Consider the following 22,634-nt stretch of genomic DNA (forward strand, 5'->3'; position numbering starts at 1 on the left):
ATGACACTGATGATTTGAATGCAGTTAAAGAAGAAACACATAACAAGAATAAGCATAATAACATCCCATGAAGTAGCATTAGATTTGGTTGTAGCATCAGAAGAAGTCTCAGTTAAGAATATGAATGTTTTGACACCAGTTGGTGATAGTGATCATATTGTAGTGTGCTGGAAAGTAGCTAACTATATTGATGTTCCAATTAAGACAAGCTTCATGCTAAACTACAAAGCTAGAAATTTTGAAAATCTCAGGACAACACTAAGTCCAGTGGTTTCAATCACTGAAAGTTACTGAATGGGAAGCATATCTGCAATGCATGAGAAGCTTTGGTGCTTAAATGAAGCAGTATCTGAATATTTTCCTAGTGTTCAAAGAACAAATAGGGTTAGAATTTAATGGATGTGCAACCATATTAAGCAAAAGTTCTATAAGAAGATGTGGAAGGAATATCATGAGAATAAAAGAAAATTCATGAAATGAGGGTTGTTTGAAAAGTTTAGTAAAAAAATATGTTAAACACATTTTTTTGGAAAAAAATCACCTTTATTTCTCAACATAGTCTCCATCGAGGTCTACACATTTGGTCCAGCAAGTTTCCAATTTTTTCATCACATCTAAAAAGTAGGATTTGTCAAATTGTGCAAAATAATCATTGAAAGCCTTGATGCCATCCTCGTTCTAATAAAAGTTGAGATGCCTATAATCTCATGCACATTCACACGGCAGTCTTCCATAACGATACCATGGCTTTTTTCGACCATTTCCTTCGTAGTGACCTCAGTCGGGCATCCGGAACATGCTTCCGGATGCCCGACGATGGACTTACGACCACATTTAAGCTCATCTATCCAAAAATAAATAGTCTTTAATGCTGATGCAGAGTCCCTGTGAACTGCATCTAACTCGGCTTTGATCTGCGCAGCTATCAACAATAACAAGACAATGAAGCTTTTATTTCTTGTGTCTTCTCTCCATGTGAACTTGTGCACATCTTCATGATGGAACATGTTAGTAATGACTAGTCCATATGCTGAGCAGAAATCCAGAAGATACTTACTGTTATTATTAGCCTTGTCCTTTTCTCCAATTTTTTCCAAAGCATTTCTATATGCAGTGATATTCACTTCCTACTGTGCTATTTAGGTATTCAAATACTACACTTTCCATTTTCTTTATATCAGCTGTCTGCACTAGCAACTCATAAAATTCCCACTTTTTCCTTAGAAGATCCTTCTGTGGGACCATAGCCACAAATACGTTTCATTGTCCATTTTTTCGTTTTGAAGTTTGTCCACATAACTCAACTTGAAACTGTCTTCCGATCAAGAAGGTTAGTTTCATGTTTGGTGTTGAATCCTATCACTACTTCCTTTTCTTGATCATTATTGCCCACATATAACATCCTATACTTATTTAGTAAGATCTTACATGCTTTTGACTTTTTTTGATTTCGATAATGTCAATTATGTTGTATTTTTCCAGTTTTTCTGCAAACTCTTTTCTTCTCAAGCATTTTCTCTCCATTAATACTCCTTATATTGAAAGTTACTATCTTCAGTTCTACTGATGTTAGCTTTGTTATTGTTTTTCAAAAAGTTCAGCTTGAGTCTGTTCCAGTAGCTGACTTTTCACTGCTCACCCTAGTCCCTGGCAGGGTCTTTGTTAAACTGGGTGACACCCCAGCCAGCATGAAATCATCATGATTTGTAGTTTAAGCTAGAAGAGAGTACAATTCGGTTAGCTAACTCCCAAACTACCAGCCCATTCTCATTCATTCAATACCTAGTGGATGCCTACTAACAGTTGCACCACATAAATGTAAGAATTGGACATTAGGTCAGAAGCCCGAGTTGGCTCTCCGCATTCCTTAAAGGCAATGTGGAGGTCTCCACTCAGTTATTTAGACTATTCACCCACAATAGTCTTTGGACCATTGTTGTTTATTCTATGCACTAATGACATCAGAAAGGATGTGACAGGTAATATTAAATTGCTTGCTGATAAACAGACAGGGTACTCAGAGACACTAATATCAAGCATTTACAGAATGATTTGAATATACTAGAAATGTGAGAAATTATAATGGCTGTCAATTCAGTGTTAGTAAGTGGAAAGTTATGCATTTGGGTATAATGAGATATTTAATGGCATATTGGATTGGTGGTATTGGTCAGTTTACAAGAAATTGACGAGGATAGGGAGGAATCAAAGAATAGGAATTTAAAGTTCAAAGGTGACATAACAATTTCAAGTACAACCCAGAGGATAATTGCAACGTTGAACTGAACATTGCTGACATGTAAGGATAAAGAGTCAATTTGCCTCTTTTACAAGGCCTTGACAGCACCTGGACTACAGGATGCAGATTTTGTCTCCGGGGTTCAAAACAGGATAAAGAAGCTGTAGAATGGTTGCAAATATTATATCTGGAAAATGGAATGTAAACATTTGTCAACAGGAGAAAGCAGTATGATATGATAGAGGTCTAACTTCTGAATAAGTGTTATAGGATATAGTCTGATGAAATTTTTCATTACATGGAAAGTGTGGAGAGAACATGGGAGCATCTGTGGAAGTTAAGTTAGTGCATAGTAAAGAAAGGGATGAAGAGCTAAATAATTTCTCGGAGAACAGTCATTGAGCAGAACATTTTGCTTGTGACAGTCGGTGCATATAGTGTGACGTATGGCTTTCCTCGATGAGCTCTTGACTCCCTGGATAATAATAATAATAAATGAACATGTATGTACATACATACATATATAGCAATTTGTAGTATTAACTCGGTACTGAGATATGTTCATATTTATATATACTGACTATAACCGAGACTAGAATAACAATTAAATTTATTCAAAATGCTTTTTGAATAAATTTAATTGTTATTCTAGTCTTGGTTATAGTCAGTATATATATATATATATATATATATATATATATTTCAAAAAATAGATTTAATGACTCCAAGACCGAGATAACATATAAAGATTTTAATGATAAATACTACTAGTTTCGGAGACTATTAATTTTAAAGGTAGCATCTCTATTCCATACATTAGCACAGTCTCTAAGAAAATAGCTAAAGTCCTTAAAAAATATAATATCAGGACCTTCTTCACCACACTTCCAAAAATCCGCTCTCTAATCAGCCATCCAAAACCTACTCATCACAACCTTAAGTACCCTGGAGTATATAAATTGTGGTGTGATTGCAATATCCCATACTTTGGTCAAACTAACAAATCTATTGAACAACGCATAGAAGAGCATAAGAGAGACATCTCATACAAAAGATCTCATGCAACTGCTTTATCCAGTCATGTTCTTTTTTCAAATAATCCTAATGATGACCAACAAAGCCACTCTGTATGCTGGAATAGATCAGAAAATATTTTTCGCTGTGAAGATGAGTTTGAAAGAAAAATCGTAGAATCACGGGAAATCCTACTGAACCCGGTCCACTTAAATAATAATTTAAGTTATAACATCCCAGATAGCCATGCTGCAGTTATTCAATATTGGCGTTCACGTGAACTTGCACGCACAATTGCAACAAACAATGGCACGCCAGTTGGAACAACTTGAAAAATACAACGTTTTTATGTATCGATTATGTGAGGCAATTTATACCTGTAATTTCCAGTTTGTTTATTTAAATAATTCAATGTTTATTAGTATTCCTTTCCTTTATAAATACCTGAAGAAGGCTGCTATATGCCGAAACTAGTAGTATTTATCATTAAAATCTTTATATGTTATCTCGGTCTTGGAGTCATTAAATCTATTTTTTGAAATGTATAACAACCGAGTAAAAACTAATCGCCACACATATATATATATATATATATATGGAGGATTCCATTGTCAGGGTTGATTCTGTACTGAGCAAGACCAGACTTTGTTCATGAGGTCTCATTTTAGCAGGGCATGGTTTATTAATATACAACAAATGGCACTCACAAGAAATTTTGTGTACACCTGAGAGAACAACACAGGATGGAAGACAGGTATAAAGTTTTATTTTCTTAGAATTCTTGATGTTGGTTTTGAGATTCCAGCAATGCAAGGGGATTGGGATTATGTACAGAGTTGTAGTTCTTAGAGAAAGGGTTGTATTGTTAGATCTGAACTAGGCGACTTCAATTTTACATGACGTCACCATTTCAGAATCTAACAATCAACAACAAAAAAAAAAAAAAAAAAAAAAAAAAAAAATGCATACTTATCTTTTAGTGGCAGTGTAACTATGTTTTTTTTTATAACAACATCTTGTATGATAAACTGTGAATTATGTGAATTTAAATTAATGTATCTATATGTTTAGCATGAATGTAAGTCAGCAAAAAGGGGCAGATATGAGAGAAATCATTAGTGAAATATTATAAATGAAAGAATGCATATGATTCAGCAACATAGGGCAAAAATCGTCCTAATACTACAAGAGCAGCGTAAGCACCAGCGGGCATCACATCTGAGAAGACATCATGACACATACGTTCCCGGAAACAAGAAGTCCCATATGTTGATCGGTGAAGTCACCTGGCCTGAGACCAATGGGTGACACGATAAGAGAAATTCAAACTCGGAAAGGTGGTGCTCTAGGAGAGCACATAAAATACACGACACGGAAGTAAATCACCCCGTTTTTTCTTGTTCCTGCATTTCTCTTCGTGTGCTCCAAGAGTTCATCGCAGTTCAGCTCTCATTTTTGAGGGTTGACTTACGAAAAGTTCTGGCATGACACTGCAGCAGATTTCGGCAAGATCAACTGTAGGCCGTCAATGAGAAGGTCATCGATGTAAAACCTTAGCAGAGAGATAGTGCCCAGCTCAGGCGAGCATGTGTAATCCATGTGGCGATAAGATCAAGGCAACCAGAGTCGTAACAAAGAAGCAAGGAAGGAAGAAAACCGATAAAGAATAGATAAATACTCTCACTTGTTCTAGCCCCCTTTTGAGAATTGACCAACAGTGTTAAGAGAATGCATCTTAAAATTTGTAATGGAAGAGAGATTGAAGAACTAAGATTTATGTAAATGACTATGCTTTTGAAATGAACTTTAAGAACTTTCAGTTAGATAGAGATTCTGTCGTAATTAATTCGAGAGAGATTACTTATGTGCTAAAATGCCTAAATGTCCAATTGAGCTGTAATTAAGAATGTATTATATGTTGAGTTATTGAATTTGCTAACATTCTGAAGTCAATGCATAATGGTTTTAAGAGTGAGAGAGTGAAAGAATGGTAGAAGCTTAAATTAGATTTGATAACTATTTTAACTTGTATGGCATTATATAATGATAATAAATATTTTGATTCCTTACTTACATGTGTTTCTGATCATGATGACTGACCCTTCATAAAACATCAAACCTGTGATCGTGTGTGAGTGCGGGGATACTCCAATTGAAAATAGTAGGGCACGACTGCAAATAAAATAAGCCAGAGAACCCAAGGCTTCTAAGAATTCAATTAACATTATTATTGGCACCTGATATTCTATGATTACCCTAAAGTCTGAGCTTATCTCAACTTTAAGGCCCAGGCTGGTGCAGAAAAAAATTAAATTTTGCCTGAGTGACCAGGATAACTCATGGAATTCAGGGAACAGGTAATTTCTGGTGGCCCTTAGAAGGTTAAATTACGTAAGAAAAGGTATAAGAGAAGCGAGACATAATGTTAATATTAATGAAGATCACATAACAATGGTGCAACCGACGTAACAAAGAGGTATGTGCGATAGAATTTGATATAGCGGCTGAAGTAGGAAAGGATAAAGTTAAATATATTGCCTCAATATATCAATACCAGAGATATATGATGCAACAGTATGTATCTATGACATCTTCTGGATCTTCCTTGGGTTTTAGCCTTTCTGTTGCATGATTCTTTTAAGTGTCCAGTTCCTGTTCAAGTCAGGAGGGTTGGAGCAGATGACATGTGCTCTACTGAGTAGTTTTGATAATGGCAACTTTCTAAGACTGATGATGTGAAATATTTCTGTTATATATACTGGGACTGCGGACCAGTTGGAGAGTGGTAAAGGTGATTTTCCCTGCTATCACATGCCATACTAACTTTGATATAAGAGCATAGAATTTTAATTTTTTTTTTTTTTTTAGGAAAGAATCTAACACAGCTTCAGAACATGGTCATTTAGTGAAGATGCCATTAACACAGCATACCCAGAACAATGACTGAAGATGTACATTAACTTCTAAGAAATGTAGAGAACAGAAATGACCAGAGCTTCTGAGCTATCATCCACTCCTTACCTTTCTGTGGTGCTCTCTGTTAGCAGATATCCATTTGGACACAAAACAAATGAAAATTAGGTGACAATATGAAACTCAGATGTACATGTAGGTTTCTGTGGTTAAGCAGTTCTGTAGAAAGTTTTCGTATTGACCCGCACTGTAATATAAGGAGTTTATTAAAAATAAATTAATTAATAGGCTTTTGGTGTGTAAAACTTATGTACCACTACTCCTGAAGATATAAATCTTACGATGCACGAAACTTGTCAGGTTTTAATTACTTAAACTCCTTATATTACAATGCTAATAAAATGAATCGAGCATTTTCAAATATTTATTACAGGAACTAGGGTTCATATGAACGTATAGAATAGTGAGGATTTGCAAGAATATAACAATAGTTGTGACAGTTCCTTTAAGAAATAGTGTAGGCTACATGCTCATACAAAACCTAGTCACTGAGCAATAAATATGTGAAAATGTTCAATTCATTCTGCAATCTTCCTAGAGAAGATTGCAGAATCCAGAATTTTCCCAGAGATTTGGCAGATCTCATTTTCATACAAACTTCAGCATTGTTACTAAAATATAAAGTACCACATAGAAACATACCTAAATCAGAATTCATAGTTCTTAAAGAATTAAGGCGAGATAAAAATATAGTAATAATCAAGGCAAATAAAGGCAATGCAACAGCAGTTATGAATATGCTCAGATGAATATGCAAGAAAACTGAACAACCTATTAGAGGATTCCAATACCTATTGATCTTTAGACAGGGATCCACAAGCCATTCTGGGCCTGCAAAATGCTCTGGATACTCGTCACAAAATACGATGGAAGAAAGCCAGTTTACTACACAGCAGCAAATATAAATACAAAAGTTTGTTCATGGAATCAGCCTCAGCTCTAAGAAACTTCCCCACACGCAACAAATTTGGGTGCATGAGACTGCCCCAAATTTGGGAAGCATGCATCATGAGAACATCAGTCCAACAGCCAAGACAACCCAATTTAACCTGCTAGGGAGCACCTTTAGGACTCTAGGAACAATGTTACTCTCTTCGGCCTCAATTGCTCGTTCAGTACTTCCTTCAATTCTAACTGCTGACTTATAACTCAAATAAAGACTAAGTATTGCTTGATTATAATGCCCCACTGACACCATATAATTGTAGCATATTGAATAGCTTCTCTCTTGGCACCTTGTCATATGCCATTTCCAGATCTACACAACTTAAATACAGATGTTTGTTATATTCCCATGACCTCTCAACTATTTGTTGTAAAGTGAAAATCTGATCCTGACAGCCTCTATTTGGCCTGAATCCAGCTTGTTCTTCAGCAAGCTTTTCTTCCAAAATTCTTCTCAACTATACTTGCATAATGAATCTTACCAGGAACACTCAGTAGGGAAATACCTCTGTAATTCTCATATTCAGTTTTATTTCCCTTTTTATATATGGGTACTATGAGAGCTCTACTCTCTTGAAGGAATTGATAGCAAAACGTATCACTTAGCCAAAAAATTAGCAGCAACACTCAAGGAGTTGGTAGGTCATTCCCCCTCCTATATCAAAAACATACAACACTTCTCATCGGGAATTCGCCCCTCTGCCCAGGCCTTCTGAACTATGCAGTGCAGCCGCTGTAAGACTTTTATACCACCATACTTCAGCATTTATGGTAGAATATCATCTACTCCTGCTGCCTTCTACATTTCAAGCCTTCAATGGCTTTTTCTACTTCAAGTATGGATATGTATTCCTGACTGCATCCATGTTGAGTGTTTTTACCACTGTGCTATCACTGCTTGTTTCATTTAGCATTTTTCGAAGTAGTTACTCTATACTTCAAAGATATCCTTTTCTACTGTTTTCATGTCACCTTTATCATCTCTAACTCCTTTTACAGCACGCTTTCCTCCATTTCTAAGCTTCTTCAACAACCTCCAGAATATTTTGACACCTTCTTGATATTCATTTTCTATGTTCTTGCCAAAGTCCTCCCATGACTTTTGTTTAGCTTTCTTACATTTGTCTGTGTATTGTCTAAGAGCACAAACTGACTTATTTGCCAGTATTAAAGGCTTGCCACTGAATCTCCAAGGTTTGGTTCCTGTTCTCAAACTCTTTCAATTTTTCTTCAATAATCTTTGTGTATTTTAGTCTACAGTTCACATCTGAGAGCTGCTCAACTTATATTCACTTTAAAACTTTCTTACATACTTCATTGTTATTATGTTATTATTTTCAATATGAAATACAATTTTATCATGCTCAAGGCTAAATAATGATCACTTCCAATTTCAAATCCCATGTACTCTGGTGTCCTGCTCCAGGGAGAAAACATCACTATCAACAATAACATAGTCAATGAGACTTTTCTTATTCCTAGCCTCTTTTCTCCATGTGAATTTGTGCATATTTTTATGTTGGAACATGGTGTTAGTGATAACCAGTCCATGTCCTGAGCAGAAATCCAACAGGTATTTGCCATTTATTATTAGCTTTGCTCTTTTCTCTAAATTTTCTGAAAATATTTTTGTATGTCTGACAATAATTTCCTACTCTGCTATTTAGATCCCTAACAAGGACCAACTTTTCCTTTTTCATTGTGTCAGTTGCTTTCTCTAAAGCCTCAAAAAATTCCTCCACTTCTACCTTAGTAGAACCTTCTGTGGGACCATAGGCACAAATAAGTCTCATTGTCCAATTCCCCATTCTCATATTTGCCCACATCACTCTACTTGAGACTGACTGCCATTCAAGAAGATTAGCCTTGTATTTAGTGTTGAATACTATGGCTATTTCTTTTTTTCCTTGATTGTCATTGCCCAAATATAACATTTTTTATTTATTGCTCAGAAAGATCTCACCAGTTTTTGTCTTTTTTGTTTCAGTCACACCTATTATGTAGATCTGATACTTATCTAATTCTTCAGCTAGCTCCATTTCTTTGCCATTCTGGCTTCTTATGTTGATAGTACCAATTAATCAACTCTGGTGATGTTGAGTTGGGGTGGTTTTCAGATTTGTTCCAGTAGCTGAATTTTCGCTGTTCACCCTGGTTCCCTGGCGAAAACAACGGGGACCTTGTTTAACCAGGCGACGCCCCAGCCGGTATGAAATTTTGTTATGTTTTACCATCATTTCGTATTTTGGTTTAAGCCGATAAGAATACAATTTGGTTGGCTAAATCCCAAAATGCCAGCCCATCCTCGTTCATTCAGGTATCTACTTGGGTATCCAGGTAGGGTGCACCACGAGAAGGTGAGGATTATACTTTAGGTCAGAAGCCCTGGTAGGTTCTCCACATAGCTTTAATGGCTATGTGGAGGTCTCCCCTCAGTTATACAGCTTTGATAATATGTGTAATTATTTGTTAATAGGCTTTTATTGTGTATAACTTTTATGTATCATTACCCCTGATGATGTAAGTCTTATGACGCATGAAACTTGTCGTGTTTTAATTTGTTTATTTTTAATAAACTCTTCATATTACAATGTGGTCTCAATACCGAAAACAAGTATAGGTCTTTCTGACAAAGCGCATCTTTACCATTGAGTTAAAGAGACAAAAGTAGAAGAATTACAGAATCACCATGTATACATGACCAATGTCAAAAGATGAAGACTAATAGATGAGATGATTCTAATTAATAACCATATATTGATTAATGCTGACAGTAGTGATCAGAAAAAACAAGGTATAGTATTAATATTCAATACTAAAAAAACTACTTGAATGGCAGGCATAGAGTAATATGGACAATTTCAAGATGAGAAATTGGAAAACAGCTTACTTGTACACCTAATGGTCGCACTAAAGTAGGTGAGGTGGTCATGACGTATAGGAATTCCTTTGAGCCAATGGAGGGAGGGAGAATGAGAGAGAGAGGATAGCTCATGTGAAGAAAAAGAAAAAATGGTTTTGTATCAAAAAGCAGGAAATTAACATAAGCAACCTACAGAAATGTCATGGGAAAATTTAAAGGAGAAATAAAAAGCAAACAAGAATAATAATAATGGTAAAATACTTTTTAAGATTTCAGTTCACGGTATGAACTATTCATTAGTGACACCATATTACTAATGAATAATTCAAAGAGACTGGAAGGATGAGAATGCATCTAAATCAAAGGAGAAAAAAATCATAAAATTACTCAGGGATAACTACTTTAAGTAGTTATTGGAGCGAATACGGTAACAAATCTAAGAGTGTTTGTAAATGAATGGATCATTAGGTCTCCAACTGGTGAAATTATACAGTCTTGACAATATATGCCTAATCTAAGAAGGGACGTATATATAGATTATAAGACAAATGATTACCTTGGCATGAGAAATTGCATCATAGAAGAATCATCAGAACATGGGAAGCAGTCAAAGGATGTTGAAAGAAGCAATATCTGACTGCATCAGTAGAGTTAGGAGAACAAATTGCAGGAGATTTAAACAGACGTCCAAAGTGAATACATTCCAAGTAGACCAACTAGCTCTTTAGATGCTGAAGGGAAAAAACAGAAGTAGAAGTACAAAAGCTATTATATAAATGATTAGTTCAAATACATGAGTTGGATTGGATGGGAAATTAGCATGAGCGCTGATTTCCTGTTTGTGAGTACTGAAGAGACATATATATAGAATTCCAAGAGAGTTAATAATGCTTCTGGCCTGGTTGTTAAACTTGAGCCATAACACATGTATGATTTCTATTGAGTGGTGGGAAAGCAATGTAATTCCAATATACAAGAGTTGAGTTAGGATGATGCCGCAAATTACAGACGAGTCAGTATCTCATCCAGAGATGGTTAGACAATAGTCTGATTCTTATAGAGGGAGCATGGTACTGTCAGAAAAAGCCTTGCTTTAGCAATCAGTCTATAGTTACAGAAGAGTTGGATGTGGAGGGGGAGGGATGGATACCATAATACTTCTGGATCTTATCAAGGCAAGACTCACAAGATTATTATACAAACTCAAAGGGATGGATATGCAAAACAAACCTGTAACATGAATAGGAGAATAGCTGAAGGTATCAAAATGATGTATGGAAGCAATGAGTCCAAGAGAAAAAAGGCCACCATTGCTGTACAAGAGTTAAGTATACTGAGGCAATTGTTGTTTAACTTATATACTGTAGACAATCACTATAGCAAACCATGCTTTATAACAGACCAGAGACATAATTCATTATAAAGCATGGTTCACTATACTGAATTTATCAAAATACTAACCACTAATGGGTCCATTGCTGCTGTTTGCTCCAAATCCACCTTCAGGATGGCAATGCTGAGCTGTTGTTTCTTGCAGGTCATTCTATCAAGCTCCAACCACAATTTGAAGTCCAATGGATTCAGATTGGGAGTTCCAGATGTCCAATCAAATGGTGATATGTGGTCAGGCACATTCCTCTCTAACCACTGTTGTGTGGTTTCTTGCCTTGTGTGCAGGGTCTGAGTCCTGTTGGAAGGTTCACTGCCTACTGTGAAACAAGATGTTGTTCGGGGGACATAGTTACAGGTTCCAGCACGGCATCTTGATACACTTTGACAGAGGTTTTGCCCCTTTTCTCGCAGAAATGTAACTTGAATATCCAAGTTATAATGACAATAGTCTCTCACACCCAGGTCATCAGTTAGTACACATGAGATTGTTCTCTGTGAAATGTTCATCTGTTGAATCATGTAGTATTACAGCTACATGATTCAACATCACTTTTTGTTCTCATGGGATTATGGTGGAGGTGTGCCTTCACAGCCATCACAAGTTGTTGCATCCTAATGCAGTCAATCTATTCTTTGACGGTCAGATATGTCTTCTGTATCACCAACAGTTACTGGTCCAATACACAAACATCCTATTGATCGTAAGTGATTTTAGAGTGTTGAAAATAACACTAAAATCTTATTCCAATCTTACAAAGTGCTATTACAGCTACATGATTCTCATAATCTACCCACTGGATGTTAACCCATACAGATAAATAACTCTCTCTCTCTCTCTCTATTGATAAACACTATAACAGTATTTATGGCAAGACTGTGTACACATCTTTATACACACACATGTGCGTGCAGAGATAACTAATTATTATAAGACAGATAAAGTAATTAAAAATAACATATTCCAATTTAGCAGTTTTTTTTTTTTTTACTTACAATAGTTGCTGGATCCTTAGCTTCTTCTAAAATTTCCATAGTCTGTGTCTCATCAATTTCTTTTTCTTCATCTTTCCCTTTCTTTTTTTTAGTTTTTAAAGCTGGATGTATTCCAATATCCTTTCTTGGGGAAAGCACCTTAAAAAAACATTTCTAATCAGGATTTAGAAATTCAAAAATAACAAGAGTAATAACCTGCTTGCTGCTAAAACTACATTCAGGTTTCAGCAGCAAGTATTTAAACTGTATTTAAGTTTATAAAATAAACATACATAAGCAAAACGGGTAATGCTGACAGGGCATTACTAAACACTGTATGTAACATGGTCAGGTCATCAAATAATGGTCATATCGCATCGTCCGTTCGCATGGATTACCAAGGGACGCATTCAGGTTTTAGGCAGAGGGACCCGTTCGAAAAATATGTTACAGTCTCCCTTAGACACCACTCCTCAGCACTCTGCTAGAGGAAACTCCATCAATGGGTCGGCTACCTGTTTGGGGAGGTGTTTAGGGGCAGTGCAAAGAAATGGTTCTGCAAAAGGACGGAAATGGCAATGACAACGGCACCAGACTATGGCTTTAGGCAACTGGAACATCTTCTCTCTGACAGGGAGGGAGAAGAAACTAGTCGAGGAAGCCAAGCGCTACCAACTAGATTTAGTCGGACTTTCTTCGACCAAGAGGAGAGGCTCTGGAACTGTTGATCTGGATGAGGGGGATGGAAGCTCTACCAATGTCTGCTCAGGCAGGTGTGGGGATACTCACAAGTCCCTGGCTGCCAGACTGTGCTGCTGATTGTTCCCACTGGGGGGGGGGGTATGTGTGTCAAGGCTCCAGATGAAAAACCACGACCTGGTTGTGGTGCAAGCCTATGCACCTAATCTGGAGTCAGAATACTCTGCCTTCCTAGAGGAAGTGGATGGTGTTTTGGACAGGGTGGCAGACATGGAATCAGTCCTGCTAATGGGAGACTTCAATGCACATGTTGGAACAGATGACCAGACATGGAGGGGTGTGGTTGGGAGGAACGGAGACCATGACCTTAGCGTGAATAGGTTGAAATTATTGGACTTCTGCTGTACTAACAGCTTGTCCATAATGAATACCTTCTTCCAGCACCGAAAAGTCCATAAGTATACCTGGTACAGGGATACACTTGAACAAAAGGTCTTTGATTGACTTCTTTATAGTCTCAGCAGACCTCTTTTCCTTGGTGATGGACGTTTGTGTGAAGAGAGGGCAGAACTGTCAACTGACCACAACCTTGTCTGCACTCTACGGCTTCAGAAACCAGATGCTACCGTCAATGCTGGTAGGCCTAAGCAGTTATACTGCGTGAAATGGGAGGCACTGGAAAATGAGGCTGTGAGGAAGAATTTTGCAGATGACATTTCCTCCAGGTTCAAAGAGATTCCCAAGCACATTGCAGATGTTGAGGAGGAGTGGGAGCTGTTCAGAACTGTTGTCATCGCCTCTGCGCTCTCATGCTGTGGCATGAGAGCGGCTCAGCATGGCGACGGGCAGTGAGAAAAGGACACCTTGGTTGAACCAAGAGGTCCAAAAAGCTGTTCGGGCAGAAAAGGAGGCCTACCTAACATGGCTTAGGGTCAGGTCACCCGAGATGCATTTCCAGTACACTGAGGAACGAAAAGCTGCTGCTGCTGAGGCAGTAAAGACAGCAAAGCAGAAAGTTTCAGAATCCTTTAGAGAAAGATTAGACTCATCCTATGCAAAGTATTCTGGCAGACCATCAGCCGCCTTCGAGGGAGGAAATCGTGCACTTTTAACAACCGAGAAGGATATCCTCCACCGATGAAGGAAATATTTCGAGAGCCTTCTTAATCCAGGTGGCATAGCAATTGTAGACATCCAAAAGGTGCAAATCAGGGCGATGACTAGTCTCACAGCAGAAGAGCAAACAATGTGGCTTTCATCCTGGTAGAAGCACAACTGACCAAATCTTCACTTTAAGGCAAGTCTTCGAGAAATCTTGGGAATATGCCAAGAATGTCTACATGTTTTGTGGACTTGGAGAAGGCATATGACCGGATTCCTCGGGATAAGCTTTGGCAAGTAGTACAGGAGTATGGAGTGGATGGCCAACTATTAGCTGCCATCACGTCCCTGTATGAATGCCTGGAATTTTGTGTCAGGGTAAACAGCACAAAGTCTGAACCTTTCACAGTCTCTGTTGGCCTCTGCCAAGAGTGTGTTCTGTCACCCCTCCTTTTCATAATATTTATGGACTGGATTGATAGGCACAGCACAGGCAGTGAGTGTGTCAGAATTGGAAAATGTAGCATTGGATGTCTGCTTTTTGCAGATGACCTCCAGCAGACCCTGGATAGGTTTGTAGCTGTTTGTGCAGAAGCTGAAATGAAGATCAGTGTGGCCAAAACTGAAACATCTGTGGTCTCGAGACAACCATCCCATTGCACTCTACATGCGAGTGGAGTAGTTTAAATACCTTGGGTCCATATTCATGAGTGATGGAAAGTGGGATGTAGAGCTAGATACTCGGATTGGCTCAGCAAGCGCAATATTGCAGGAGCTTGGCCGTTCAGTAGTATTGAAGAGGAGTTAAGCCAGAAGGCAAAACTGGCTGCCTTCAATACAGTCCATGCCCCCATCCTCACCTATAGTCATGAGAGTTGGGTAATGACTGAAAGAATGCGGACATGAATCCAAGCAGCTGAAATGTGGTTCCTTTGAGGGGTTGCGGGGCTGACAAGACTCGACAGACTCAGAAGTTCTGCAATTCAGGGAAACCCTCAATACTCAACTGTTACTTCTCCATGCTGAGAGATCACAATTACGTTGGTACAGGCACCCAGAATGTCACAAGAAAGCCCCCCCCCCCCCCACCAGGCCCACTTTGCCAAGGACTCGCTGGATAGATTATATCCAAAACTTTGGGTGGACATGTTTGGGAGTCCCACCAGAACACCTGAGCTTGGTGGTGGATGATCATGACCATTGTTAGTCCCTCTTGCAGCTGCTGCCCCCACAACCCAATTAGGAAAGGTGGGCCTCAAAGACATATGTATGTAGCTACAAAACATCAAATTAAATCTGACCTCTAGAATTTCTACCCCTCCTTTCTATGGTCTGACTCTTGCTTCAGCTCATCCAACTTTCACTTGCTCTGAATGAGTAACAGAAATTATCCTTACTGACAGGACAGCCTTTATCACTACATTCTATCCGGAATCCTCATCAACTTTCTAAGCTTTGGTTCAACATAAATGTGTACAAGAGAATTTAAAAACAACTTACTGCAGATGGTTTTCATAAACGACTCCATATACCTTGCCTATACCAAAGAATGTAACAAATGCAAAATAGTCATCAGCAGATCAAAATCTACCTTCATTAAAGCTAAGAGCAGAAAACTTGCCTCCTGTCCAATAGATGCAACTTCTGTTGGACAGACGGCAAGTTTTCTGCTCTTAGCTTTAATGAAGGTAGATTTTGATCTGCTGATGACTATTTTGCATTTGTTACATTCTTTGGTATAGGCAAAGTATAAATATGGAGTCGTTGATGAAAACCATCTGCAGTAAGTTGTTTTTAAATTCTCTTGTACACATTTATGTTGAACCAAAGCTTAGAAAGTTGATGAGGATTCCGGATAAAATGGAGTGATAAAGGCTTTCCTGTCAGTAAGGATAATTTCTGTTACTCATTCAGAGCAAGTGAAAGTTGGATGAGCTGAAGCAAGAGTCAGACCATAGAAAGGAGGGGTAGAAATTCTAGAGGTCAGATTTAATTTGATGTTTTGTAGCTACATACATATGTCTTTGAGGCCCACCTTTCCTAATTGGGTTGTGGGGGCAGCAGCTGCAAGAGTTACTTCACCCAAAGATAAAGCTGCCTCCCACCATCACTTTCTTCCTCAAACTGCTGCATTGATGACCAAGGAAAAATACCTCCTGCCATACCAGAATCGAAACACCATGTCTCCAATAGTTTTTCAATAAAAACACATCAGAAAATTACTAAATAACTTGACACTAAGAAGTCTCTCAATCCTAATGGCATTTCTCCATTTGTTCTTAAACACTGTGCTTCAGAGCTAACACCTGTCCTGTGTTATCTTTTCAATGAATAGAAACCACCAAGCTCAAGTGTTCTGGTGGGACTCCCAAACATGTCCACCCAAGGTTTTGAATATAATCTACCAGCGAGTCCTTGGCCTTCCACGTGGCCTCCTATCCTCATTTGTTCTTAAACACTGTGCTCCAGAGCTAACGCCTGTCCTGTGTTTTCTTTTCAATCTATTATACATAGCTAGTACTTATCCCAATGTGTAGAAGCAATCACATATCTAACCTATTCCAAAAAAAAAATTAAAAAAAAGGAAGACAGTCTACCAAACTACTGACCAATTGCCATCACCTCAGTCCTTTCCAAAATAATGGAGAAAGTTATCAATAGCCCACTTCTTCATTATATAGAGGTCCACCAACATGGATTCTGCCATTCATAATCCACAGCCAACCTCTTAGCTTACATCATCCACCACTTGACATGTACAATGGAAAGGTTCAGAGAAGTTTGTGCTGTTGCTCTTCATATTTCCAGGGCTTTTGATCGTGTGTGCAATTTGAGCCTGCTAAGCAAACTGCCATCCTCTATAACCGTGTTGAGCTTTAGATCCAGTTGTAAACTGCATATCATGGTTGATGGCTCTCTCATGTCAAGCTTCACCACCAATGAAGGAGTATCTCAAAGTTCTGTCCTATCACCTATCCACTTTCTCATTTACATAAATGGCATACTCCCTATCAGCAGTAATCCTATCCACACCTTTGCAGATGATAGTATTCCCTATTCATTCTACTCATTTGACAAACCATGCAGTGTGCAGATATCCCAAGCATCAAGAATATTTACAACTAGTGCTGTAAACATTGACCTAAGACCTTCAGTGGGTTGAAAATAATATGGTCATGTTCAATGCCATCAGAACTCAGTCTTGCCTCTTCTCTCATGAAAGAAATCTCATCTCACTTTCCCAATAATGGAAAAATCATAAGACAAGATCAGATCTCTCAGATTAGACTAACATTGCTCCAGTCTCTCCTTGCACAAACACGTCACATTAATAGCTTCCTCAGCATTCAGAAATCTAGGCATTCTCTTTTGCCCAAGATGCTATTTAATATCCAACCAACTCTTAACTATATAGAAATCCCAAATCCAGTGGACTTAGAAAACTGCTTACATGTTTGGGGTAGAGTACCTAAAATTTCTCCAAACATTTTTAACACTGTCCAGAGGTTCAAGCCCAGATGATCCTCTCTTAAAGATTCACTAAAACTTCTATCTCACAGATACAGTGTTTCAACTGTTCTACAAGTATTTCAACAGTCACTGTTCCACTGCACTACAGCCACCATTCCTCCACTTTCTATTGCATCTCTTAATACAAGAGCAGTAGCTGCCTGGTACTCCTTTGCTGTGTAACTGTAAACACACAGAAGCTGCTTTTCTTCTTCCTCTTTTATTCCATCTACTTGTTCCCTGAAACAGTGTACGACAAGAAGTATTTCCAAACAACTACAACCTACAACTCTTTATAAAAAAAGTCAATAAACCTCTGAATCCTCACTCCAGACACAACACTGGTGTGTGTGTGTGTGTGTGTGTGTGTGTGTGTGTGTGTGTGTGTGTGTGTGTGTGTAAAGAACCACGGTTTCAAGAAGTGTGAAGAGTGGTCCAAGAAAATCAAACAGACCTCTCACAAGCAGCTTGAGACAAAAACTATCATTAGAAGCCCAAAGTCTAAATTCAAAAGGATAAATGTATAAAACTCATCACTTGTGCCTTCTGGTCCCATGCAAAGCTGTTGGATAGACTTTTATCCAACTCTGCAATCTCCTCTTTCTCACGCAACAGTAGCATTGTATCATCATCTAAAGATAAGGCTGATATTCTGGCTTCATTCTTCCAACTCTTCTATAATGACCATGGCAGATTACTTCTACTTTAGTTAGAACACTGCATCTCATGACTCCTGTGACCTTTTGTCAGAAGAACCTTAACTTGGATACCACAAAGGCAGTGGGTCATGATGGAATCCCAAGAAAACTAAAGAGATGTGCTCCTGAACTAACACCTGTTTTTTTTATCATCTATATGCTAAACTGCACTCAGCTGGCATCCACCTTATAGCATGGAAGAAAGCCCATATATAGCAAGTTCTCCCAAAAAAGGTAAATGTCTACAATCAAGAAAGTGATGTATTGATCTCAAATCAATTTTGTCCAAAGTAATGGAGAAGATTATCAACAGTCAAATTCTTTAACAGTAGGAGAAATGCCAGTGATCACCATTATGGATTTTGCCAATCTAGATCCACAGGAGATCTTCTGGAGTACATCATGTATCTGTGGATCCATTCCATGACAGAAGGTTTGGAGAAACCTGTGCCATTACTCTTGAGGACTTCTCAACAAATGACTATAATATGGACTACCTTTGTCCCTGTGCAATCAGATTGTCAGTTTTCTCTATGATTTATCCTGCAGGTAATGGCAGTTGGTGTTTTCTCCTCAGACTTTCCTGTTAATGCTGGTGTCCCTCAGGGCTCTGTCATTTTACCCACCCTCTTCCTGATTTATATAAATGACCTGCTCTCATCAAATACTAACCATATTCATAATTTTGTTGATGAAAGTACACTCCACTCATCCTACTCATATGACAAGTGGTACAATTGCTCAAACATCTCAAGCTTTGGGACCATTTGTAAGTGCGATGAAAAAAACAGTCAACTTCAATGCATCCAAAATTTGCTTATTTCCTCACTCACACACGTCTCTACTTATTTCTGATAAAGTTCAGCTCAACAGTCAAGACCAAATCTCTCTCTTCTAGGACTGACTCTTACTATAAACCTTTTTTCCTGGAATAATCACATCACTTCATCAGCTTCCAAAAAAACTTGGCATCCTTCTTCTACTCAAGACAAACTTCTATTCTGAACAGTTAGTCTGTATAAATCCTAAATCCAGCCAACCTTGGAATACTGATCTCATTGTTTGAGGTGGTGCACTTAAGACTTCTCTAAAAATGCTCAATGCCGTTCAGAAAATGACAGTTTTGTTGATTAATGATAACTTACAGATCCTCTTCAGCTGTTTTTGTATGAAAACTCAGTTTCTGCATTGCATCTTTCTACAGATATTTTCATGGCCACTGTGCAGCAGATCTGGCATCTATTATGCCTCCAGTTTCTGCCAGATGTATAGGAGTTGAGCAACAGCTGCACGACATCCCTTCACAGTTGAACTGCATACTCACTGAACCTGCTATTCCCAGCCATCTTTCATTCCATTCACATCAATTCTGTGGAATAGCCTCACACGTGAAGCATTTCCAAAAGACTACAACCTCCAGCAGTTCAAGACGAGCATAAAACCAATTACTTGTCTCCTGACCTCTGCCCACACAGAGTAACAAATTTGACATGAAAGTCAGAATTTTAAAAAGAGGGACCAAAACTATGAAAACACACAGAAACATTGAAAACTTGAAATGCATCCTGAATGGAGAATCTAGAAAAAATAAAATATTTCAACTATCTAAGCACAATTTTTTATTGAAGATGGCAATTAAATATGGAAACAGCTGAATAAATATATATCGAATAAGAGAAAAATTAGCACGCACACCAAACTAATATATACAAGATACCGTTCAAACCAATTTATCTTCTTTCTAACTCCATTCTGATCCATAAAACAGTTGATTAAAGACTAGAGACCACAAAGAGTTCTGAGAACAAGCAGAGGAACAATGACAGCAGAATCATACTGAAAATAAAGATATTATACAGAAGAATCCGCTTATTGTGACCACAGATAATATTATCAATCAGCTATTGTTATCAAAATCAGTCCGTCCCAAAGTCAGTCTCAAAACACTCCATTTAAAATTAATTAAAAATAATCTGTCTATTATAATCAAAGCTCCAGTTACTGTTATCAAAATCCTCGAATGTTTGGCCTTTTGTTCTCAGAATTCTAAGAAATATGGGTTAATCAGGAGAAAATTTGACAAAGAACATTTGTCGAAACTTGGCTTTTTTGTTTATCTTATTCTTCCCATAAATCTTATATCTTCCAGGCAAATGCAGGGGAGGGGTATATAAATACAGTCTAATTGTGATTTTTCGAGTTTATTTTCATGCTATCTTTCAGTAAGTGAATTTGACTTAAAGTGTTCATTAAAACAGCCCTTAGCATTTTGGCAGAAGCAAGTAAAAAACATAAAAATTTATCTTTTCAAGAAAAGCAAAGAATTTTGGAGTGATAAGTTGCCAAAATGAGTCAGCATAGTGCAGCTGTACATCTACAAATTTTACAACCACTCTTGTGTAAGATCTTGAAAGACAGATCCAACATTGAAACTTCAGCTCTTACTAATAAGAACATGAATTGGAGGAAGCCCGATCCTTCGATGCATCAAAAAGCAGAAGAACTTGCAGAAACAATGGGCAAAGAAAATTTCACTGCAACTGATGGATTTAATAGGTGGAAAAGGTGAAAGAATATTGTGTACAAGTGTATTCATGGTGAAGAAAAAAGTGCTTATTTTTTTTCATCAGCTGATCGTGAATTAAGACCGAGTGGCTAAAAATTATTGCTGAATATTCTCTCGAGGATATTTACAATGCAGACAAAACAGGACTCCATTTTCAGGTAATGCCTGAGCATACTTATTTGTTTAAATATGGAAGTACTAAAGGATTTAAATCTTCAAAAGAGCCAGTGACAGTTCTTTGTTGTGCTAATATGAAAGGTGAGAAACAAGCGCTTCTAGTGATTGGAAAAAGTAAAAATCCTTGGTGTTTTAAAGGTGTCAAGAGTTTGAGTGTCGAATACTGTTCTAGTGCAAATGCTTGGGTGACTGACATTTTCAACAACTGGTTAGTTAAGTGGGATCTTAAATTAAAACAAAAAATTGTCTTGTTAGTAGACAACTGCACTGCACACACACAAACAATTTATCGTTAAAGAACATCAAGGTAATTTTCTTGCCTCTGAACATTCCATTGTTAATTCAACGATGACCAAGGCGTCATACAAACATTTAAAGCTTATTATCGCAGGGAAGCTTGTGCAAGAATTATAGCTGAATCTGATTATATAAAAGACCAATCTGATGCAAGTACAATTGTAAAAAAAGATTTCCCTTCTTGATGCATTGCATTTGGTAGCAATGTCATAAAAGCAAGTCTCAGAGAAGACTATTGAAAACTGCTTTCAACACAGGTGGATTTTTAGGACAAACTCTAAAACGCCTTCTTCCGAAAAATTTGAATATCTTACAAATGAAATTTTTGATAAAACCCCAGACAATGTGTCAAAAGAAGAATTTGAAAATGGTTCGATATTGATAATAACGTTGAAGTGGTGGCTACAATAACAGTGTAGGAAATATGTCAAGCTGTTTCCGATGAGAACTTTTAACTAACAGAAGAAAGTGAACCCAATACAAGTATAGAAGAACAAATTTTAGAAGCTTCTCCAACCAATGTCCAGATGCAAGAAGCTCTACGAATACTTCGTCGGGGTGTGCAACATAGAGCGACAAACTTCGAAAGGCATTATGAGTATGAGCAATTTATTCATGAACTACTATATTCAAAGACATGACAGACAACACTAGATAAGTTTTTAAAACAAATTTTATGTTTTGCTTATTAAAAATTGTTTATAACAATAAATTAAATAGTGTTCATAACAATAAATTTAAATAAATTATGCAATTTTTTATATCCTTTGCTTAATTTCATCAGCTAGTTATTGTTATCGAAAAGTGACTGTCCCAAAGTGATCACAATAAGTGGGCCTACTGTATTAGAAAATGGATTTGATACTTTTAACATTCAAGAATGTGTGAGCAGAGGTCATCTAAGGTGGTATGGTCAATTAGAACAGGAGAGGAAACATTAAGAATTCAGCTGTTTGATGCAGAGAAAGAACTTCTAAGGCACGTCTGACTGCATCAACCCACTAGACAAGCGCATTTCCCAAACTTTTCCATGCAGTTACCTAACCCTTTTAAAATTTTAGTAACACCGGTGTACCTCCTCCAAGGCAAAAGCAATATGACACATTAACAATGAATATTCAGTTTTGTGACAAAACTGAATATTCATTGTTAATGTGTAACCAAGATGACATTACTGCTTTATGGTCA

General features: G+C 37.6%; 1 protein-coding gene across 2 annotated transcripts in view; it reads right to left on the reverse strand.

The window, feature by feature from the left end:
- Nucleotides 1–22,634, reverse strand: part of Kdm5 (Lysine demethylase 5) — a 561,081-nt gene that overhangs the window by 157,805 nt on the left and 380,642 nt on the right. For both annotated transcript variants that reach the window (XM_090393222.1, XM_090393221.1), the window contains one exon: nt 12,420–12,557. In XM_090393222.1, the coding sequence (XP_090249348.1) occupies nt 12,420–12,557 (138 nt within the window). The remainder of the gene's footprint in view (nt 1–12,419; nt 12,558–22,634) is intronic.

Source organism: Typopeltis vanoorti, chromosome 5 (genome assembly GCF_054136105.1).
Source record: "Typopeltis vanoorti isolate ZY-2024b chromosome 5, IOZ_Tvanoo_1.0, whole genome shotgun sequence".
NCBI lineage: Eukaryota > Metazoa > Arthropoda > Arachnida > Uropygi > Thelyphonidae > Typopeltis > Typopeltis vanoorti.